Raw genomic sequence first — 24,000 nt, 5'->3', positions numbered from 1 at the left:
CAAAAATTTTACATTTGCAATGATGTAAAATTTTTTAATGACCAATGGACCCTAATATCTGTCATATATCAGGACCACCAAGCCCCTTGAAACGGCTGTAGAACTTTTGAAAACTCTACCTATCTTACCTGTGATATCGTTTTCTTTAATGTAAATTGGACTTTGTATTCTTAATATTCACACATTTTCATTTTTCATTTCAATTAAATGTATCTTTATGTGTAAATAGGTGTACTTAACTTGCTTGTTGTTGCTCTACTTACCTATTTATATATATATATATATATATATCATCATCATCATCATTTAACGTCCGCTTTCCATGCTAGCATGGGTTGGACGGTTCAACTGGGGTCTGGGGAGCCCGAAGGCTGCACCAGGCCAGTCAGATCTGGCAGTGTTTCTACAGCTGGATGCCCTTCCTAACGCCAACCACTCCGAGAGTGTAGTGGGTGATTTTATGTGCCACCGACACAGGTGCCAGATGAGGCTGGCGAACGGCCACGCTCGGATGGTGTTTTTATGTGCCACCGACACAGGTGCCAGACAAGGCTAGTAGACGACCACGCTCGGATGGTGTTTTTTATGTGCCACCGACACAGGAGCCAGATGAGGCTGGCGATCGGCCACAATCGGATGGTGATTGTTACGTGCCCACAGCATGGAGGCCAGTCGGTGCGGCACTGGCTACGGCCACGTTCGGATGGTTTTCTCGTGTGCCACCGGCACTGGTACCACAATGATACAAATTCCATTGATGTTCATCTATTTTGATTTTGTTTGATTTTTTGATTTTTTTGATTTGATTTTCACTTGCCTCAACAGGTCTTCACAAGTGTCACAAGAAGGAAGGTATGCACAGGTGGACTGACTACGTCCCAGGTAGGGGCCACGGGTTATGGCCTGACTAGTCTTGCCGGGTCTTCTCACGCACAGCATACTTCCATAGGTCTCGGTCTCTAGTCATTTCCTTGGTGAGACCTAAAGTTCGAAGGTCGTGCTTCACCACTTCGTCCCAGGTTTTCCTGGGTCTACCTCTTCCACAGGTTCCCTCAACTGCTAGGGTGTAGCACTTTTGCACACAACTATCTTCAGCCATTCTCGTCACATGACCATACCAGCGCAGCCGTCTCTCTTGCACACCACAACTGACGCTTCTTAGGTTCAACTTTTCTCTCAAGGTACTTACACTCTGACGATTATGAACACTGACATTACACATCCATCGGAGCATACTGGCTTCATTTCTTGCGAGCTTACGCATGTCCTCAGCAGTCACGGCCCATGTTTCACTGCCATGTAGCATGGCAGTTCGTACACATGCATCATACAGTCTGCCTTTTATTCTGAGCGAGAGGCCTTTTGTCACCAGCAGGGGTAAGAGCTCTCTAAACTTTGCCCAGGCTATTCTTACTCTAGCAGTTACACTTTCAGCACACCCACCCCCGCTACTGACTTGGTCTCCTAGGTAACGGAAGCTATCAACTACTTCTAGTTTGTCTCCCTGGAACGTGGTAGAAGTTGGTCTCTGCACGTTTCCAGAGTTTATTTCTCCTGAGCATCTGCCACATACGAAAATTATCTTCCCAGTTAGCCTACCTTTGACATTGCTGCACCTCTTATGTGTCCATAGCTTACACTTGGTGCACCTTATAGAGTTTCTACCTACACCTTTTTTACAGATCGAGCAGGGCCATCTACCTGAAGTCGTTTGTGGTTGGTCCACCTTCCTACTTATTAGGACTTTGGTTTTGGCTAGGTTGATTCTAAGGCCCTTCGATTCTAATCCATGTTTCCACGCCTGAAACTTCTCCTCCAGTTCTGATAGTGACTCAGCAATTAGAGCAAGGTCATCAGCATAGAGGAGCTCCCAGGGGCTACCTGTCTTGAATTCTTCCGTTATTGCCTGGAGGACTATGATAAATAGGAGGGGGCTGAACCTTGGTGGACCCCAAACTCTACCCGGAATTCTTCACTGTACTCGTTGCCTACCCTCACCTTACTAGCACCGTCTCTGTACATGGCTCACACAGCTCTCACTAACCATTCATCTATCCCTAGTTTCCTCATTGACCACCAGATAAGGGATCGGGGGACCCTGTCAAAGGCTTTCTCCAAGTCAACAAAAGCCAGGTACAAGGGCTTACCTTTGGCTAGGTATTTCTCCTGCAGCTGTCTTACCAGGAATATAGCATCAGTAGTACTTTTCCCTGGCACGAACCCAAACTGCATATCATCTAAGCTAACTCTCTCTCTAATTAATTGGGCTATAACCCTCTCCGTAACCTTCATTACCTGATCCAACAGCTTGATGCCCCTGTAGTTATTTGTATCTAGGGCGTCACCTTTACCTTTGTAGCAGTTGACTATTATGCTGCTACACCAGTCATTGAGTATGACTCCTTCGTGTATCACCTGATTAACTATACGGGTGACTATGCTATAGCCGACACTACCAGATATTTTGAGCATCTCTGCAGTAATTCCTGATGGGCCTGGGGCTTTCCCTGTCTTCATGCTTCTAATTGCCTTAGCTACCACGGAACTATCAACTCGGATAGCTGGTCCCTCTGTTGGGTCAACATTCGGCAGACTCTCTTTATCCCATTCATTTTCCTCATTCAGCAACCTTTCATAGTGGCGTCTCCAAGCCTCTCTCTTTGCATCCTCATTTAGCGCAAGTGAACCGTCATCCTTGCGAACACACTTCTCTCCTACCACATCACGATTCTCTCTCACACACTGTCTTGCAACACGAAATACCTCAAGTCTTTCATCCTCACGGCGCAGGACATTGGCAAATTTTCTCTTATCTGCTTCCCCTCTGGCTAGATAGACCTGTCTCCTAGCTTCCCTTCTGGCAGTCTGATACACTTCCCTGCTACCCCCGTTCTTCCAAGCCTTCCAAGCCTGTTTCTTTTGTCTAATAGCCCAGTCAACAATATTGTTTCACCACAACGTTATTTTGGGTCTTAAAGGGACTTTGCACCAGCCACAGATCTGGTCAGTGGCTTTCAGCAGGTTGTCCCTCAGAAGCGTCCAGTTGTCTTCTACCCCATGCATAGCTATACCCCCTTCCATTTCGTCAAAGGCTTCAAGTAACATGTCTCTAAATCTCTGTCCATTCGCAGGGTCTTTAAGCTTCCAGACCCTTCTTCTCCATGTTGGTCGTCTTCTAGTCGCCCTCTTATTCCTGATCCTAAAGTCACTAACTACCAGTCTATGTTGTGGAGTGCATTCTTCGCCTGGGAAGGTTTTGGCATTTATAAGCAGCCATCTTTCCCTTTTTCTGGCAAGGATGTAGTCGATTTGGCTAGTATGCCGGCCCAATCGGTAGGTGACCAGGTGGCTTGTTGGTTTCCTGAAGTTAGTGTTGCAGACCATAAGACTATTCGCATCGCAGAACTCCAGCAGCCTGGTTCCCTCCTCGTTGCGGGAACCATAACCGTAGCCTCCATGTACGCCATGGAAGCCCCCAGCATGTCGTCCAACATGCCCATTGAAATCACCAGCCACAAAGAGAAGGTCCCTGTCGTTCGTCAATGAGGTGGTCTGCAGTAGGGCGTCATAGAAACTGTCTTTCTGTCCATCGGGTAGCCCTGGCTGAGGGGCATAGGCCGATATAATGGTTGCTAATCTATTATGAAGCACTATTCTAATCTTAAGTATTCTGTCACTTACTCTGATTATCTCAATTACTTTATCTACCCATTTCTCAGCAATAAGTATACCCACACCACCAACCCCGTCAGTGTTCCCTGCCCAGAAAATCTTGTACCTGTGTTCCTTGCCTGTGAGGAACCTAGCAGATCCTCCTCTCCACCTTATTTCTTGCATGCAACATACATCAACACGTCTCCGTTCAAGCATCTCGACTATCTCACCAGACTATCTCACCAGACTATCTCACCAGACTATCTTTCAGAGTGCCAACGTTGAGGGTGTGGAAGGTATGGGCCCGAGAGGCCCAGGGACGGGGAGCAGTGGCGTCATGAACCTGAAAAGAAGAAGAAATCTCGCATTTGGCAGAATTCATAAGCAAAGCAATGATCTTAAGTTCAACCTGTTACACTACACTATCATGTTTTTGTGCCATATGGTCACCACCATATATAGAAGGGGTGGTATTGGCTTAAGGCCTTTAGGTGTTCATGGAAGAAAAGCAAAGGAAGACAAGGTGAGATAAGGACTTCCGGTACAGGTGGTGGGGGTGGGAGGGCGGGCGCACCGCTCACTGGGAGAAAGATGAGATTTAGGCGGCAGAAAGAAAGACAAGATTCGAGATGGAATGGTTTGCGGTCGTGTGCATAAGTTTCTATGAGTGGAAGTTGGGAAAGATGGGTTAGAGAATTAAGCGACAGAAAGACCAGATTTGAGACGAGATGTTTTTGCGGTTGTGTGAATAAGTTTTTGTGAGTGAAAGTTTATATGCTTCAGCTAGCATTTGAGACGAAAGACAACGATAACGCTAATATATGGGGAAACAATAATAATAATAAGGCTTGATGGTGATAATAATACTTGCAAAAACAATGAAAAGAGGAACAGGTCGGGAACTTAAATATGACTTAGCTGATATTTTTCATCCTGCGGTTCGTGTTTCGTGTGTTACAGCCAGGAGAATAGTAATAGAAGGGGCGGTCAAGCCTATATATATATATATATATATATATATATATATATATATATATATATATATATATATATATATATATATATATATATACATATATATACATATATATATATATATATATATATACATATATATATACATATACATATATATATATATATATATATATATGCATGCACACACATGTTTATATGACTTCATGTTAAGGTTCTGATGAAGCCATAATGTGTTGCACTGGCACTCAGCCTTGAGTGCATAATTTCTTATAGCAGAAACAACTGTAAACTAATGCAGGTGATTATATAATTTCTGTAGTTGTCTCATTTATTGGTTAATTAATATAGGTGTGTGTGTGTGTGTGTGTGAAGGTTGCGAGCTGGCAGAAATGTTAGCATGCTGGGCGAAATGCTTAGTCTGTCTTTATGTTCTGAGTTCGAATTCCGCCGAGGTTGACTTTGTCTTTCATCCTTTTGGGATTGATAAATTAAGTACCAGTTGCGTACTGGGATCAATCTAATCGACTTGCCCCCTCCCCCAAAATTTGGGGCCTTGTGCCTAGTGTAGAAAAGAATATAGGTGTATGTGTGTGGTTGCAAAGTTTGCTTCCCAACTACAAAGCTTCAGGTCAGTCCCACCATGGGGCACCTTGTTGTCTACTCTAACTCTGGGTTTTCGTCAAAAGTGACAATAGAATAAGTACAAGGTTTTAAAAACTCACAAGTATTAGGGTCAACTCAGTCAACTAAAAACCCTTCAAGGTGGTGGCCATGTATGGATTGAAACAGCTAAAAGATAATTAAATTAAATACTGGTTCGTTAATAGAAGTTTGAGTGAATGCTATATGAAGTCTAATCAGAATGTATCAGGAATGGGGCTATAAAAAGAAAACAACTCCTGGCAGTCTGGCATTTGATCTCCTTCAAAGTAGACCCCTTCTGAAGTCCCACATTTTATCCTGCATCGTTTCTATTGATGGAAGCATTCCTGGGTCTCCTTTTTGGGGAGAGCAAGCAGCTGCCTCATTTGGATTTCCTCAATGTCTTCAAATCTTGTTCCTTTCAAGTTGCATTTAATTTTTAGAAACGGGAAAGGGTCACAGCCACAGGCCCATGATCCACCAGCTGTTAGGACCGTTTTCAAACAGTTTTCCCCTTCCTCAACAAAATCAAGGAGACCCCTAATCTTCCACACTCTACTTCCAAGCACCTAAACAGCAGAAGTGAGTGAAAACGTTATAACTTAGTATGTTACCATAGCAACAGTGTCCAAGGTCAAATCCGTATTTAAGCTTTGTTACCATAGCAACAATTCCAATGCTTTTTGATCGGACCTCATACAATCTTGTGAATACAATTATTTTGAATTGTTATTTGAGTTTGAACTCAAAACCTTTTGCTTTGCATGCAGCTTTCATTGTCCTGACCCTATTTCATTTGTTCCACCCGCATTAACTAAAACATCCCTGAATTCTCGATAACCACATGTTTTATTGTTGTTGTTATTTCCCTGTCTAGGTCACACCCCCACTTGGTGTAATCTGTACGTTGCTGATTATCATTCTTCTGGTTGAGCCTGAGAGGGGTTCCAGTGAAGGGGGTACCCACCTCAAGAACACCTCATACCTCACAGACATAAAGGCTCTTCTCAAAAAGTAAGTCCTTTCCTCGTTTCTTTCTTCATTCTTCCTCAGGCCCTCTTTCACTGCTTTCACATGTGATGACGTGTCAGAGAGTGGCCGTGTAGCGGCACAGGCCCGACCCTCTGGCAAGAAGCTCACTTCCCATCTACATCGTTCCAGGTTCAGTCCCACTGTGTAGCACCTTGGGTAAATGTCTTTCATTATAGCCTCAGGCCAACCAAAGCCTTGTGAGTGTATCTGATAGATGGAAACTGAAAGAAGCCCATCATATACAGGATCTTTTCATTTTGAACAGCAGTTTTCAACACAATTTCTAGTTATCTAAACACTTTTAAACTTCATATACTGGTAGAATGTGTTTATAAAACATCTTTTTTTCTTGGCTTTATTGAGAAAATTCTATAGTTTGTAAGATATTTCGTCTGAAATTTCAAGCATTTCGGCAATTTTAACCAATCGCTCACCTCCATTTGGGGTGAAAACATTCCGTGCTGTATGAATATGTCCCTTGTTTAAGAAACAGATTGGGTTTATTTACATTTGTGAAGAAAAAATGTACCCTTCCCCCACCCTAAACCCTAAAACAGATTGAAATGCAATAGATCGATACTAGGGCCATAATTATGGGTGAAATTTTCATTTGACACCGCTAGAAAAAAATTCCATTTTACGTAGTGGTGTCAAATGAAAATGTCACCCATAATTATAACCCTAGTATCGATCTATTGCATTTCAATCTGTTTTAGGGTTAGGGGTGGGTGAAGGGTATCTTTTTTTCTTCGCAAATGTAAATAAACCCGATCTGTTTCTTAAACGAGGGACATATTCATACAGCACGGAATGTTTTCACCCCAAATGGACTCCAGCGATTGGTTAAAATTGCCGAAATGCTCGATCTTAAAGTGGAAATATCTTCCAAACTATAGAATTTTCTCAATAAAGCCAAGAAAAAATGATGTTTTATTAACACATTCTACCAGTATACGAAGTTTAAAAGTGTTTAGTTAACTAGAAATTGTCTGCCGTTCAAACGGAAAAGATCCGTTATCTCCTCATCGTTCCACCTTCTGTTGGAAATCCCATATTTACCAAACTGGTTCTGGAAGCTGGCCCCTTGCTTAACCACTGCTTATTCTTGTTAAGATTGCAGATTCTTAATTGTTCTGACCCATGGCTTACTTGGAATGCTCTATCGAGCAAGAGGAGGTGAAAGCTTTACTGAAGAAGTTCTTTGCCTGGAAGAATTAGAACTGATATCAGCATGAAATCAAAGAACTGGCAGAATGGCAGCTTCTGACAATGCAACACGATGCCTTCTGCCTGAAGTGCTCGGCTGCTTTTGCTGTAAGCTGAGGAATAAAGCAAACAAGGTAGCAAAATGGTGCAGAAATTTGAACTCAACACAACACTTTGGTTCGCCTGGCCTCCGTGCCGGTGGCACGTAAAAAGAACCATCTGATCGTGGCCGTTTGCCAGCCTCGCCTGGCCTCCGTGCTGGTGGCATGTAAAAAGCAACGTCCGATTGTGGCCGTTTGCCAGCCTCGTCTGGCACCTGTGCCAGTGGGATGTAAAAAGCACCCACTACACTCAGGGAGTGGCTGACGTTAGGAAGGGCATCCAGCCGTAGAAACATTGCCAGATCAGACTGGGACTGGTGCAGCCTCCTGGCTTCCCAGACGTCGGTTGAACCGTCCAACCCATGCCAGCATGGAAAGCGGACGCTAAACGATGATATTGATGATGATGATGATATTTTGTGCTTGATGAGACCTATTGAGTCAAGTACATCAATATTAAATGGGAATAGTAGTTGTGATACCTGTGCCGGTGGCACGTAAAAAGCACCATCCGAACGTGGGCCGATGCCAGCGCCGCCTTGACTGGCTTCAGTGCCGGTGGCACATAAAAAGCACCAACCGATCGTGGCTGCTCCCAGCCTCCCCTGGCACTTGTGCCGGTGGCACGTACAAAGCACCCACTACACTCACGGAGTGGTTGGCATTAGGAAGAGCATCAAGCTGTAGAAACACTACCAGATCAGACTGGAGCCTGGTGCAACCTCCTGGCTTCCCAGACCCCGGTCAAACCGTCCAACCCATGCCAGCATAGAAAACAGACGTTAAACGATGATGATATATATATATATATATATATATATATATTATATATATATATATATATAATATCATTAAAATTAATAATAATATATATTTAATTTTAATGATATTATGGATATATACATATACATAGCTATATGTTTATATATGTTTATATATAGACATATACACACAGGTATACTTTGGCTTAAGTTGTTTCAATTCAAGTTGTACTTGATTATACAGAGATTTTCAAAAATAATATATGGAAAAATAAAAATCAAGTTAAGTCATTTTACTTGACTTTATGTCTTTCCACCACAAATATTGGAATCGTAAAATCCCTAGAAAATCGTTAAAAGTACATAAAACCATGTTACTGTACAATAAATAAGAATAAAAGCATATAAAATCATATTAAAATATGTACAGTAAATGTTAAGGTACACACCATAAAGTGGTGTAGCTTAATGAACGCAATCATGAAATCACGAAATCAAATTGTATGCAAGAATTGGTAAATTTTAAATAATTTTTTTTTACTATTACTCTTTTACTCTTTTACTTGTTTCAGTCATTTGACTGCGGCCATGCTGGAGCACCGCCTTTAGTCGAGCAAATCGACCCTGTGACTTATTCTTTGTAAGCCCAGTACTTATTCTATCGGTCTCTTTTGCCGAACCGCTAAGTAACAGGGACGTACACACACCAGCATCGGTTGTCAAGCAATGCTAGGGGGACAAACATAGACACACAAACATACACATATATATATACATATATACGACAGGCTTCTTTCAGTTTCCGTCTACCAAATCCACTCACAAGGTTTTGGTCGGCCCAGGGCTATAGCAAAAGTCACTTGCCCAAGGTCCCACGCAGTGGGACTGAACCCAAAACCATGTGGTTGGTTAGCAAGCTACTTACCACACAGCCACTCCTTAATTACTGAATTTGTCACATCCATAAATAATACTGAATACTGACTGATATTTTGAAATCAGGTTTTGTAATTTCAAATCTGAACTAATTATTTTAAAAATTAGTTGACCTCAATAAATTATTTGATGTTTGACAAATCTTGCTCAAGGCCGCTCCTTGGGTTTTGGGTCACCAATGTTTATAGTTCATTGTTTTCACCAATAACCTCCTCAAATAAACACTGCCATGTTTAGATTATGGAGAACTGATTAATTTTAATTTAAATGTTAACGATTCATAAAGTTGAGGACTTTAAAACGTTGGGGTGTTGGCGTGGGATTGCAGTTAAGAAGCTGCTGGTCCCGACTGCATGCGTCCGGTTCCATCCCACTGCTTGGCACATTGGGCAAGGTGTCTTCTACTAGAGCACCAGCCCTCAATTCACAAAAGCCTTGTGCGTGGATTTGGTTGACAGAGACTGGGTAGAAGCCTGTTGTATATATATGTTCCATATATATATGCATGTGTATGTGTATGTGTGTATATATATAACAATCAATATGTGCAAAGAAAATTATATGTTTATTTTAGATGATGACACCTTAAAAATTCAATTGTATAAATGCACCATTGGCACATAAAAGGCACCAGGCACCATTCGAGTGTGATCATTACCAATGTCGCCTTACTGGCACCTGTGCCGTTGGCATGTGTAAAAAGATCCGAGTGAGGTCATTGCCAGTACCTCCTGACTGGCCCTCATGCCAGTGGCATTTAAAAGCACCATCCAATCGGAGTGGTTGGCGTTATGAAGGACATCCAGCTGTAGAAACTCTGCCAGATCAGACTGGGCCTGGTGGAGCCATCTGGTTCGCCAGACCTCAGTCAAAATCGTCCAACCCATGCTAGCATGGAAAGCAGACATTAAACGATGATGATGATACATGCACACACACATATATGCAAGCATACCTCACACTATGTTGTTCGTTGGTTCCAGGAGACACGACTTAAGTCATATTGTCTCTAGGCTAAGCTCGGCCAAATTTACTTGCCTCTAGGCTAAACCGATAATAACCATTCCCAGTTCTGTACTTTATTTATGAATGCATTTTCAATAATACATGGTTAACAAAAACCTATTTTAAGCTTACAAACAAATAATCTTTATTTCTTAATACAGAACAGTAAAAAAAAAAGAGTAATCTAAATTTACAAATACAATTTGGCGATGTTTACCATACATTGCAGACATTTTATTTATGGATGCAGTTTGCCATAAGACATGGTAAAATAAAAGCCTTTTTTAAGCTTAAAAAACAAATTCAATTATTATTATAGTTCCACAATAGTAAAAAAAAAAATTATTATTTAAAATTTACCAATTCTTGCATACAATTTGATTTCGTGATTTCATGATTGCGTTCATTAAGCTACACCACTTTATGGTGTGTACCTTAACATTTACTGTACATATCTTAATATGATTTTATATGCTTTTATTCTTATTTATTGTACAGTAACATGGTTTTATGTACTTTTAAAGGTTTTCTAGGGATTTTACGATTCCAATATTTGTGGTGGACAGACGTAAAGTCGAGTAAAATGACTTAACTTGATTTTTATTTTTCCATATATTATTTTTGAAACCACTGTATAATCAAGAACAACTTAAGCTGAAGTATGCCTGTGTGTATATGTGTGTATATATATATATATATATATATATATATATATATGTGGTACCAGTGTCGGTGGCACATAAGAAAACCATCCGAACGTGACCGTAGCCAGTACCGCATCGACTGGCCTCCGTGCTGAGGGCACGTAACAAACACCATCTGAGCGTGGCCGTTTGCTAGCCTCGTCTGGCACCTGTGTCGGTGGCACATAAGAAAACACCATCCGAGCGTGGCCGTCTGCCAGCCTCGTCTGGCACCTGTGTCGGTGGCACATAAAAAACACCATCCGAGCATGGCCGTCTGCCAGCCTCGTCTGGCACCTTTGTCGGTGGCACATAAAATCACCCACTACACTCTTGGAGTGGTTGGCGTTAGGAAGGGCATCCAGCTGTAGAAACACTGCCAGATCTGACTGGCCTGGTGCAGCCTTCGGGCTTGCCAGACCCCAGTTGAACCGTCCAACCCATGCTAGCATGGAAAGCGGACGTTAAACGATGATGATGATGATGATGATGATATATACATGCATATATATATATATATATATATATATATATATTTCGTTTTTGGATTTGGTTTTCAAGATTCTTTATATGAGTTCATGTGTTGAAGCATATTCTGTTGTGTGTGGGGAGAGTCATTCTCTTTTAGTGCCTTGTTATTTAACACACTCACCTGCAAAATTTCCACTTATTTTCACTTAATTCACTTATAAAAAAAAAAAGAAAAGAAATAAGTGGAAATTTTGCCGGTGAGTGTGTTAAATAACAAGGCACTAAAAGAGAATGACTCTCCCCAGACACAACAGAATATATATATATATATATATACATACATACATACATACATACTTACATACATACATATAAACATACAGCTATGTATATGTATATATCCATAATATCATTAAAATTAATAATATATATATATAATATTAATGATATAACACCACAAACAAACACATACTGATTTTCCACATATGTAGTGTATATATATATATATACAAATTATATACGTTTTTATTATTTTTTGCAATTTACTTAATCATTGACATTGTTATTTTATTTTTAATATTTCTATTATATGTAATTTTCTAGATGGGGTAATTTAATTGTTCATTTTGAATTGATAAAAGGTGGGTTTTTTTCTAATTTATATATATATATATATATATATATATATATTATATATATATATATATTATATTGTGTGAAATTTGATTTAGTATTTCTAAATTGAATTTTTTTCCTTGTAAGTTTGGATTTTATTCCCTCAAATAATAATTATCATATATGTATATACTTATTATCACTCATATTGATTAATCTGTTTTCAGTAAAAGTTTCCTGTTCTCAACCATTGGCTTCACGTGTGTTGCATTTGTGACGGGGGCGTTGGCCCTTTGGGCTCCCTATTTTATGTATGATGCCATACGTCTCCTGGATGGATCAGCAGAAATGGCAGAGTAAGTCAGCAGTTTTTTAAAAAAATATTTCTTCATATTTCATTTTGTTCTTATCTTCCCCGTTTTCCTTTCCTCGTAGCTTTCACTGAAATGACTGCAGCCGTCACCTTTGATCTGCTCAAGAACGTATTTAGGATTGATTTTGAAATGCTTGCATGGCTTGCATTGGGGACTTCCTTGCTCCAGATGATCATCCAACACCTCTTTTGGCAGGCTGTTGTCCCCTAATTAGACAAGATGATCAGCTCATCTGAGTTAGTGCTTCATAATCATGGACCTGTGTGTATATATATATATACATACATATAAACATATAGCTATGTATATGTATATATCCATAATATCATTAAAATTAATATATATATAAAATTAATAATATAACACCACAAACAAAAACATATTGATTTTCCACATATATACTCTTTACTCTTTACTCTTTTACTTGTTTCAGTCATTTGACTGCAGCCATGCTGGAGCACCGCCTTTAGTCGAGCAAATCGACCCCGGGACTTATTCTTTGTAAGCCCAGTACTTATTCTATTGGTCTCTTTTGCCGAACCGCTAAGTGACGGGGACGTAAACACACCAGCATTGGTTGTCAAGCAATGCTAGGGAGACAAACACACACACAAACACATACACACACATACATATATATATATATATATATATATATATACATATATATGACAGGCTTCTTTCAGTTTCCGTCTACCAAATCCACTCACAAGGCATTGGTCGGCCCGGGGCTATAGCACGAAAACACTTGCCCAAGGTGCCACGCAGTGGGACTGACCCCAGAACCATGTAGTTGGTTAGCAAGCTACTTACCACACAGCCACTCCTGCGCCTATGTAGTGTATATATATATATAAGTTCAGCAAAATTTAGATTCAAATGAATATGGTACTTAAGTTAGATGCACCATCTACGGAAATCTTGTATCAGGTCCTTAAGATTGCTCCAAGATCTTTAGGATATTATGCAAGCATTGCTGGTGACTAGCTTGAGACATTGGGGAGCCCCTATGCCAGGTTGTCCCGGTCTCACATCCCTACAACAGCGCAGTTAAGACACATGCTTGATAGACCTCAACATTCATTGCTGCTTTGATGTCCGATTGTGACCAGAGCCTTGAGTCAGGCTTTTCAGACTTACCACAGGCCTTAGAAAGTCTATAAATGAATCCCGCATCAAGTGTATTAAATAACAGGGGTCATTTGACCTCTTCCATAACACGAAAGGATGGGTTTGTGTTGATATATAATCTTGCTCAAGGCCGCTCCTTGGGTTTTGGGTCACCAATGTTTATAGTTCGTTGTTTTCACCGATAACCTCCTCAAATAAACACTGCCATGTTTAGATTATAGAGAACTGATTAATTTTAATTCAAATGTTAATGATTCATAAAGTTGAGGACTTTAAAACGTTATGGTGTAGGCATGGGAGTGCAGTTCAGAAGCTGCTGGTCCCGACTGCATGCGTTCAGGTTCCGTCCCACTGCTTGGCACATTGGGCAAGATGTCTTCTACTAGAGCACCAGCCCTCAGTTCACAAAAGCCTTGTGCGTGGATTTGGTTGACGGAAACTGGGTAGAAATCTGTTGTTTGTATATATATGTTCTAGCCTTGTGCTAGAACTCTTCTCAATTGCCTTTGCTATTAAACAAGAGGATCTGCTAGCACCTTCTTTGTTTACCAACTTCTTTGTTACTGCTTTCATTCAAGCCTTCATGCATAGCGATGCAGGTATCCACGTCCATTTCCGTACAAGAAGGAGGCTTCTCGACGGCTGTCATTTTACTGCAGCCATGTTCTCAATTTGACCCCTTTTATGCTGATGTTTGCAAACTTGTGGCCCACACCGAAGAAGTCCTGCAGCCCTTGATGGACTGCTTCACAGCTGTGTGTGAGGATTTTCCACTTAGAATCAATCTTACGAAGGCAGCAGTTATGCTACAACCAGCACCGAGCAAGTCTCAGATCCCATTTATAGACTTTGAGGGCAAAAAGTTTAAAAAGTTGTGGTTACTTTTGTCTACTTTGGTAGGACACTGTGTAGATTAAATAGATATACACACACAGGGCTTCTTTCAGTTTCCAGCTACCAAATCTTCTCACAAGGTTTCAGTCAGTTTGGGACTATACTAGAAGACACTTGCCCAAGGTGCCATGCAATGGGACTGAACCCAAGAACCTATGGTTTGGAAGCAAGCGTCTTCTTGTTAAATTCCATTGTCTTGTGATCCTTGGGTCTATGGTATTGGGTCCTTTAAGCTTTCTCTCTGTTGACCCCTTTTCAAAGTTTGAACCCTTTCTTTTACTTTATTTCTTTTTGTAGTCTTTTAGGTTGCAGAGAGTGTATAGATAAAGGCACATGGCCCCATGGTTAGGGTGTTGCACTCACAATTGCAAGAATGTGGTTTCAATTCCAGGACTGGGTGGTGTGTTGTGCCCTTGAGCGAAACTCTTCATTTTACGTTGGTCCAGCTGTAAGTGGGTCACCTTGAAACGGACTTGTCCCCCATTGTTGCCATGGAAATCGGGTTTCTGACTCTCTGAGTCCCAGGACTCAAGACAACAATGTCCAGGGATTGACATATCCATGTCCAGTGGTTTCAATCCTTGTTTGTACTTTCTTGGAATTGGGGCAGCATTCAACTGGAGTTGGTTGAGCCAGCCCTGACCAATGAGTTCACCACTTGTCACAAACGCTGACCATATTTGATGGTCAGCTCTGACGGTCCAGCAGACAAAGTAATGCTTCTGCCAGTGACCCCAAAAGTCCAGCTTACAAATTTGACAAATGCCCCATTGGGAGAGCATGTGTGTTGGACAGCTGTAGTCATCATTCATTGTTGCTGTGTAGAGGCCATGTTTGGAGTGTCGGTGAGATCAAAAGTTCACATATGGTTCCCAGCCATATGCATACACATTTTGGGACAGTGTGGTCCATAGCAGCTCATCTGGTCCAACGATTGTTGACCGTTGCAGATGATTTGCTGACCAAAGCAATGCCAGTTATCCGAGCAACTATAGTCTGGCTGTACCCATATTAGTTGACCCATAGTCGGGGCCCTAACAAGGGCTGTTACTCTGAGCCAGAGTAGGCCTGGAAACAAAAGTGATCAAGAGGTGGTACCACATTCCTCAAAGCCCTGCAAATTCTGTACCCAGGCAAAGCCCCTCCCCCCTTCCCCCTACATTGGATGCAGTCTAGAGTCTTAACCTGGACACAAGCCTTGTTTGGTACAAAATTGTAAGAAAAAAGGAAAAAACCAAAACAGGTCTGTCAAATTGTAATTTTAATGTATTTTTTGATATTTAATTTTCATCATCATCATCATCATCATCATCATCATTGAGGTCATTTAAGCCCTTAGCACTCGGACCACTCTCTCTAATGTAAGGATTATTCCCGTTGTTTTGATTTTTCTCTTGTTATCTCATAGCTTTTAAGATTTCAATGATGTACTCTTACTCTTTTACTCTTTTACTTGTTTCAGTCATTTGACTGTGGCCATGCTGGAGCACCGCCTTTAATCGAGTAACTCGACCCCGGGACTTATTCTTTGTAAGCCCAGTACTTATTCTATCGGTCTCTTTTGCTGAACCGCTAAGTAACGTGGAACATAAACAAACCAGCATCGGTTGTCAAGCAATGCTAGGGGGATAAACACAGACACACAAACATATACACACACACATATATACATATATACGACAGGCTTCTTTCAGTTTACGTCTACCAAATCCACTCACAAGGCTTTGGTCGCCCCGAGGCTATAGTAGAAGACACTTGCCCAAGGTGCCACGCAGTGGGACTGAACCCTGAACCATGTGGTTGGTAAACAAGCTACTTACCACACAGCCACTCCTGTGCCTGTGATTGCTTATTTTTAGAATGACATTTCAGGGTATTTAGGAGAGGCTGGATCTGGCCAGTTTAAACGCTAATGGGTCAACCCTTAAGCATTCAGATTATTCAGTCAAATGTAATCCTTATTTATTCGCATTGTTTTGAATCAATCACGGGTTATCTCATAATCTCATAGCTTTGAGATTTTGATCATGGAACTATTTAGTTTTAGGAGGGCATTGCAGGGTCTGTACGAGAAGCTGGATCAGGCCACGAGCCGGGTCGTCTGCTGCTGGAGAGGCCGACCAGGTAAAGGACCTAGGTATCTTGGTGGATTTTCCTTTTCGCCTTCGGCCCAATGCGCCCATGCTGCCAACAAAGCACGCGGAGTTCTGTTTTTGATTCGAGGGTCATTCGGAATGCTCACAGCAGCCATATTCCTACCGCTCTATGTCACGCTGGTGAAACCCATATTGGAGTACGGGATTCAAGCCTCTTCTCCTTATCTCCTCAAAGACATACATCATCTCGAAAGAGATGGTTCTTGGTCTCAAGCATTTGTCTTATGAAGAAAGGCTGAAGACGCTCGACCTTTATTCTCTAGAAAAACGCCGCCGCCGTGGTGATCTCATTCTCGCTCACAACATCATAAGCGGAAAGTGTAACCTCTCGAAAGAGCTGTTCTTCACTCCTGCTCCAGATCGTTGGCTGCGGGGTCACTCTGAAAAGCTCTATCTGCGACGATTTCATCTCAATCGAAGGAGAGGGGCTTTCTCCGTCTGGGTTGCGGATCCGTGGAATAAGCTGCCGGACGAGATAGTGAAGATACCGACGACCGCTCGGTTCAAAGTTTCTCTTGACCAGAAATGGCCTGGACTCTTTGTATGAACACTACCCTGTACATAACTCCATGTCCCCCTACATGGCCTTGCTTTTTGCTTTTTGAGCCAAAAAATTAACTTAACTTAACTAAAACGAGTGGAATATTTGGCCTGGGTTTAAACACAAATGGCCAATGTCCATCTTTCATGCAGGTCTGTGTTTGACAGTTAGATAGGACTGCTGGGCCCAGGGCCATTGTTCTCCATTATCTGAGGAATTACAACCGTGTTTCGTGGTCTGCTACCACAACAGCTCCTTTATAGGATCCAGTTAGCTCAAGACATCATCAGGAGGAACCACGTCTGGTTTTGGCCCCTACTCCTCTACCGTTTTGACGTGGCGGGGCCCCTCTTTTCGGAGGTGTCTTCAGCTCTGGTGTTGGGTGCGTGTCTTCTTTCTTCTGTTCCCTGGCCTCTTCGATGTATCGTCAGCGAGTGTCAGCCGGTGACTGACTGTCTTGTCAAATTTCTCCCTTTAAATACCTGCCGCTAGGCTCCAATAGGCAGCCCCAGCAAGTTGTCACGTGACACTGTCTCACCTTAACTGACTAGTGAAGGCATGTAGTTTTAGCCTGCGCTTTTTCTAAACGACCGTCACCTGTCAGCAGGCAGCCCCAGCAAGTTTTTTTTTCAGCTGAATGCCCACCCCCACCTTATTTAATTATAACCATTTTTAAAAAATCTCTCCTTTTCAGCGTTAGCCTAAAGTTTGGCATCATCACGTGTGCAGCTGGTTTCATTGGTGTTGCACTTGGCTCCGTCGCTGCCCAGTATTACAGGAGACGAAACCCTCGAGCGGACCCTCTCATCTGTGCAAACGGGATGTTGTTGTGCACCCCTTTTATGTTCTTCACCCTGGTTACCATGCAGTATTCCATCACAGCCTCTTGGGTATGTAGCTCCACCAGTTATTGCTTGTGTTGTCTCTGGTGGTGGTGGTGGTGGTGGTGGTGGGGAAATTTTCAGATTATTTCTATTGTGTGGGTGTGTGTGTGGGGGGGTGTATGTGTGTGTGTGTGTGTGGGTGGGTGTGTAACTGTGTATGTGGGTGGGTGTGCGTGCATGTGTGTGTGTGGGTGGGTGTGTAAGTGTGTGTGTGCACGTGCATCTTCTGTGAAAAACACCTACACCACCACCATCACCCTCACCACCATTACCAGTACAAATACTGTGACCCCCACCAACCACCATCCTCACCACCACCACCACCTCTGCCACAACCATTTCCACCATCACACACGACGCTGCTCCCACCACCACTAAGTTCCCATTACTAATTACTCTCATTAATTATTTTATCCATTAATTAATCTATTTTTCTGTGTCTGTTTCAGGTTTTGATATTTATTGGGGAGACGCTTTTGTGCCTCAACTGGGCCATTGTGGCAGACATTTTATTGGTAAGAAGCAAAGATAATCTTGTTGTTGTTGTCGTCATCGATTGTGGGGAGGGGGAAGGGAGGAGTAGTGAGTGAATTGGGAGTGTTGTGTGTGTACGTATGTATATGTGTATGTGTGTGTGTGTACGTATGTATATATGTATGTGTGTGTGTGTACGTATGTGTATGTGTGTGCGTATGTATATATGTATGTCTATGTATGTGTGTGTGTACGTATGTATATATGTATGTCTGTATGTGTATGTGTGTGTGTACGTATGTATATATGTATGTGTGTGTACGTATGTGTATGTGTATGTGTGTGTGTGCGTATGTATATATGTATGTCTGTATGTGTGTATGTATATATGTATGTGTGTGTGTGTACATATGTATATATGTATGTTTATGTATGTGTATGTATGTATGTGTACGTATGTATATATGTATGTGTGTGTGTGTGTGTACATATTTATGTGTATGTAATTATATCTGCCTGAATATACATATATATCCATATATAAATAAGTTGGTGAGCCAGCAGAATCGTTAGCACACCAGGCAAAATGCTTATCAGTATTTCGTCTGTCTTTATGTTCTGAGTTCAAATTCTGCCGAGGTAGACTCTGCTTTTCATCCTTTTGGGGTTGATTAAATAAATACCAGTTATGCACTGGGGTCGATATAATCGACTTAATCCATTTGTCTGTCCTTGTTTGTCCCCTCTGTGTTTAGCTCCCTGTGGGCAATAAAGATATAAATATATATATGTATATGTATATATATATATATAATATATATATATATATGTGTATGTGTATATGTGATATGTATATATGTATGGGTTATCATATATATATATAATATATGTATATATATTATATTATATATATATGATTATACATATATATGTATATACATATATATGTATATACAATATATATGTATATACATATATATGTATATACATATACATATATATGTATATACATATGCATATATATGTATGTATATATATGTATATATATGTATGTGTATATATATATATATGTATGTATGTGTGTGTATATATATGTATGTGTATATATATATATATGTATGTATGTGTGTGTATATATATGTATGTTTATATATTGTTTTGCAAGATTTTGATGTGAAAATTATGTGTTGTGAAACAGATATTGTTGTATTTCGGAATGGTCATTTTGCTAGTTTAGCCAATAAACTATATGTATATTATATATATGTATGTATGTATGTGTGGTGTGTATATATATATATATATATATATATATATATATATATTATATATAGATATATTATATTATATATATATATATATATAGATAGATAGATAGATATGTGTGTGTGTCATGTGTGTAATTATTTTGATTAATGACACAGATGGATTTCTTAACTAATATGTATGTATGTACGACCTTTGTGAGTATGTGTGTGTGATTTGTGTACGCCTGTGAGGATGTGGAGAGGTGATTCTATAATTCTTGTTTTTCACCCATTCTTTCCCCCCTTTGGACCCTGTTTGGTTCCTATTTTACCCTACTGGATCCCTCACCTCTGCCACACAGCCATTAGATGTATCTTAAGAAAACCCCTATTGTGCCTTTGTAATTAAATATGGTGAGAAGTTGTATAAAGACATTAAGAATATTTCGTGTATTTTAAAATAAACCTTTTGTTGTGTCTAAATCTTTTATGGGCCCACGAGGGGTCATATGAACCCCAAGTGAGGACCGTTGGGGTAGTTGTTAGTGGATGTGTGTGTGTGTGTGATTGTGCAATGATGACTGGTCACTTTGTGTTGTGTATAGTTTGGCCAGTGTGTGTGTGGTTGTGTCTGGGTATCTGGCAGCTGTGTGTGTGTACGCGCGCGTGTGTGTGTGTGTGTGTGGTCTGTGTGTGTGGGTTGTGTCTCGTCTAGTGATTCTCGTAGCTTGCTAACCAACCACATGGTTTCTGGGTTCAGTCCCACTGCGTGGCATCTTGGGCAAGTGTCTTCTGCTATAGCCCCGGGCCGTCCAAAGCCTTGTGAGTGGATTTGGTAGACGGAAACTGAAAGAAGCCCGTCGTATATATATATGTATGTATGTGTGTGTTTGTGTGTCTGTGTTTGTCCCCCTAGCATTGCTTGACAACCGATGCTGGTGTGTTTACGTCCCCGTCACTTAGCGGTTCGGCAAAAGAGACCGATTGAATAAGTACTGGACTTACAAAGAATAAGTCCTGGGGTCGGTTTACTCGACTAAAGGCGGTGCTCCAGCATGGCCGCAGTCAAATGACTGAAACATGTAAAAGAGTACCAGATCCACAGGTCTGCACGAAAAAAGGATAAAACACAAGTCAATGAAAAAAAGAAAATTTACTATATTTAACGAGGGAAGAGCATCAGGGGCCACATGTTGCCCTGAGAGCTTTGGTTGAGAACCCCTGATCTAACGTGTGCGCTAATGCCTGTGTGTGGTTGCATGTGTGTTTTAATGTCTGGCCCATTGGACAAAACCTTAGATCCCTACAAGGACATCTTCTGTGTGAATACTTTGATAAAATCAAAGAAAAAAAAAACACTTCAACTGTTGACCTTTAACCTTTGACCTCCCCTTCTCTTTCTCCCTCACTCTCTATTTCTGGGTTTTCTTAGTTAATTGAGCTTTGAACCTATCGATTCCTGCCTCTTCTATTGAAGTTATCTCAAGTGGATGTGGTTGGCTCCTTCACAGCCAAGATAACCGCAAGTCAGTCTATGTAGGCTAATGACTTCAGATGAGCCCACACAAACTAAAATAAAAGCAAACGGGTTAGTGTTCAGTTCCACTGGGTGGCACCTTGGGCAAGAGACATCTACGGTAGCCTTTTGCTGACCAAAGCTTTGTGAGTGAATTTGGTTGGCAAAAATTGTGATGAAGCCTGTGCCGGTGGCATGTAAAAAGCACCATCCGACCGTGGCCGTTGCCAGCACTGCCCCGACTGGCCTCCGTGCCGGTGACACGTAAAAAGCACCATCCGACCGTGGCCGTTTTGCCAGCCTCGTCTGGCACGTGTGCCGGTGGCACATAAAAAGCACCGTCCGATCGTGGCCATTGCCAGCCTCGCCCTTGTGCCGGTGGCACATAAAAAGCACCATCCGATTGTGGCCGTTGCCAGCCTCGCCTGGCCTCCGTGCTGGTTGCACGTAAAAAGCACCCACTACACTCACGGAGTGGTTGGCGTTAGGAAGGGCATCCAGCTGTAGAAACATTGCCTGATCAGACTGGGCCTGGTGCAGCCTTCTGGCTTCCCAGACCCCAGTTGAACCGTCCAACCCATGCTAGCATGGAAAGCTGACGCTAAACGATGATGATGACGATCACTATCATCATCATGATCATTGTCATCATTTAGCTTCCATTGCTCATGGGTTGGTTGGTTTGGGAAGCCAAAGCGCTGTGCCATGTTCTGGTCGACTTTAGCATCATGGTTTCTACGGCTGGAAGCCCTTCCTAACACAGAGTGTGCTGGCTGCTTTTGTGTGACTCTGGCACCAGCACTTCTATGTGGAACTGTCACGAGTGCTTTTGCATGGCACTGGCACAAGACCCTTGCAGGCCAAACTTCTTCACCAGGGGATGCGGAGGACAGGTTGCACACACACGTTTAGATGGGATTGTGTGTGTGTATATATATATATATATATATATAAATATATAGATAGATAGATAGATAGATAGATAAAGGGTGAAATATAATTAATTTAATAAAATCAATAAATTTCACCTAGTAGTATTTTGGTATGGAAAAGGACCATATTCAGTAAAAAACTTATATAATTATAATAAAGGTTTTTTTTGCAACAAGTTGCTTAAACCACATACCGAAAATATTAGAAATAGCAGTCAAAGGGCTACTATTACTATTACTAATAGTAATGGTAGCCCTTTGACTGCTATTTCTAATATTTTCGGTATGTGGTTTAAGCAACTTGTTGCAAAAAAACCCTTTATTATAATTATATATATATCTATTTATACACACACACGTTTATGTCTTTCATCCTTTTGGGGTCGATAAATTAAGTACCAGTGAAACACTGGTCCCCTCCCCACAAATTCCAGGCCCCTTTAGTAGAAGGGATTATTATTATTGTTTCTTCTTCTTGTTGTAATCATTGCTCTCCTTCTCCCTTGCGCTGCAGTATGTGGTCATCCCCACAAGACGGTCCCTTGCTGAGTCCTTTCAGATCATTGTTTCCCATATGTTTGGTGATGCTGGCAGCCCCTACTTGATTGGATTGGTGAGTATAGGGATCTACCTTTCTATTTTATCTACCTTTCTGTCCATCTGTCCTTCTTTCTATCTCTCTCATCATCATCATTCAGCATCCGTCGCCCATGCTGGCATGGGTTGCATGGATTGACCAAGGGCTGACAAGCTGGAAGCCTCCACCAGACTCCAGTCTGATTTGGCATGGTTTATATCGCTGGATGCCCTTCCTAAATACCAACCACTCCAAGAGTGTAATGGGTGCTTTTCCGTGCCACCGGCACAGGTGCCATTTGCATGACACTGGTACCTGCCACGACTACAATTTCACTTGGTTTGATGGGTCTTCTTCTCAAGCACAACATAATGTCAAAGGTCTCGCTCATTGCCTACATGAGGCTCAGCACTTGAAAGGAGCTCTGCCACTTTGTGTCTGTAAGGCCTAACACTCAAAAGGTGCTTTTTATGTGCCACCAGCATGGGTGCCAATTATATGACACCAACATCAGCCATGACTACGATTTCACTTGGCTTCACAGGTCTTCTCATGCACAGCATATCACCAAAGGCCTCAGTCACCAGTCATTGCCTCTGTGAGGCCCCAAAGTTCAAAGATCATGCTTCACCACTTTGTCCTATGTCTTCCTGGGTCTACATTCAACCTCAGGTTCCCTCCACAGTTAGAGATTGGCACTTCTTTACACAGCTGTCCTCATCCATATGCATCACATGACCGTACTAGTGCAGTCGTCTCACTTGCACACCACATCTGATGCTTCTTATATCCAATATGCATACTGACATTGCACATCCAGTGGAGCATACTTGTTTCATTTCTTTTAACCCTGCGTATGTCCTCGGCTGTCACAGCCCATGTCTCACTGTCATGTAGTGTAGCTGTTTGCACACAGGTATCAAACAATCTGCCTTTCACTCTGAGATAGGCCCTCTGTTGCCAACAAGCGTAGGAGCTCTCAGAGCATCCACCTCTGCTACCAATCTGCTCACCTAGATAACAGAAGCTATCTTCTACCTCTAGCTTACCTGCCTGGCAGTTGATGGAGTCTATTTTCTGTCCATTTTCAGTATTTATTGTACTTGTGCATCTTCCGCATGCAAGTTAGTTTCCCTGGGTAACCTTCCTCTGATATTACTGGCACCTTTTATGTGTCCAAAGCTAAACCG

General features: G+C 41.6%; 1 protein-coding gene across 1 annotated transcript in view; it reads left to right on the top strand.

Moving 5' to 3' along the window:
* LOC115226055 (protein spinster homolog 1) overlaps positions 1–24,000 on the top strand; it is a 51,446-nt gene that overhangs the window by 22,534 nt on the left and 4,912 nt on the right. Inside the window, exons 5-9 of the mRNA XM_029797026.2 lie at positions 6,152–6,288; positions 12,312–12,440; positions 17,875–18,070; positions 18,514–18,579; positions 22,748–22,846. Of these exons, the coding sequence (XP_029652886.1) occupies positions 6,152–6,288; positions 12,312–12,440; positions 17,875–18,070; positions 18,514–18,579; positions 22,748–22,846 (627 nt within the window). The remainder of the gene's footprint in view (positions 1–6,151; positions 6,289–12,311; positions 12,441–17,874; positions 18,071–18,513; positions 18,580–22,747; positions 22,847–24,000) is intronic.

This window comes from Octopus sinensis, linkage group LG29, assembly GCF_006345805.1.
Source record: "Octopus sinensis linkage group LG29, ASM634580v1, whole genome shotgun sequence".
Lineage (NCBI taxonomy): Eukaryota > Metazoa > Mollusca > Cephalopoda > Octopoda > Octopodidae > Octopus > Octopus sinensis.
Note: the sequence above shows the minus strand (reverse complement) of the source record. Positions and strands in the feature narration are given on the sequence as shown.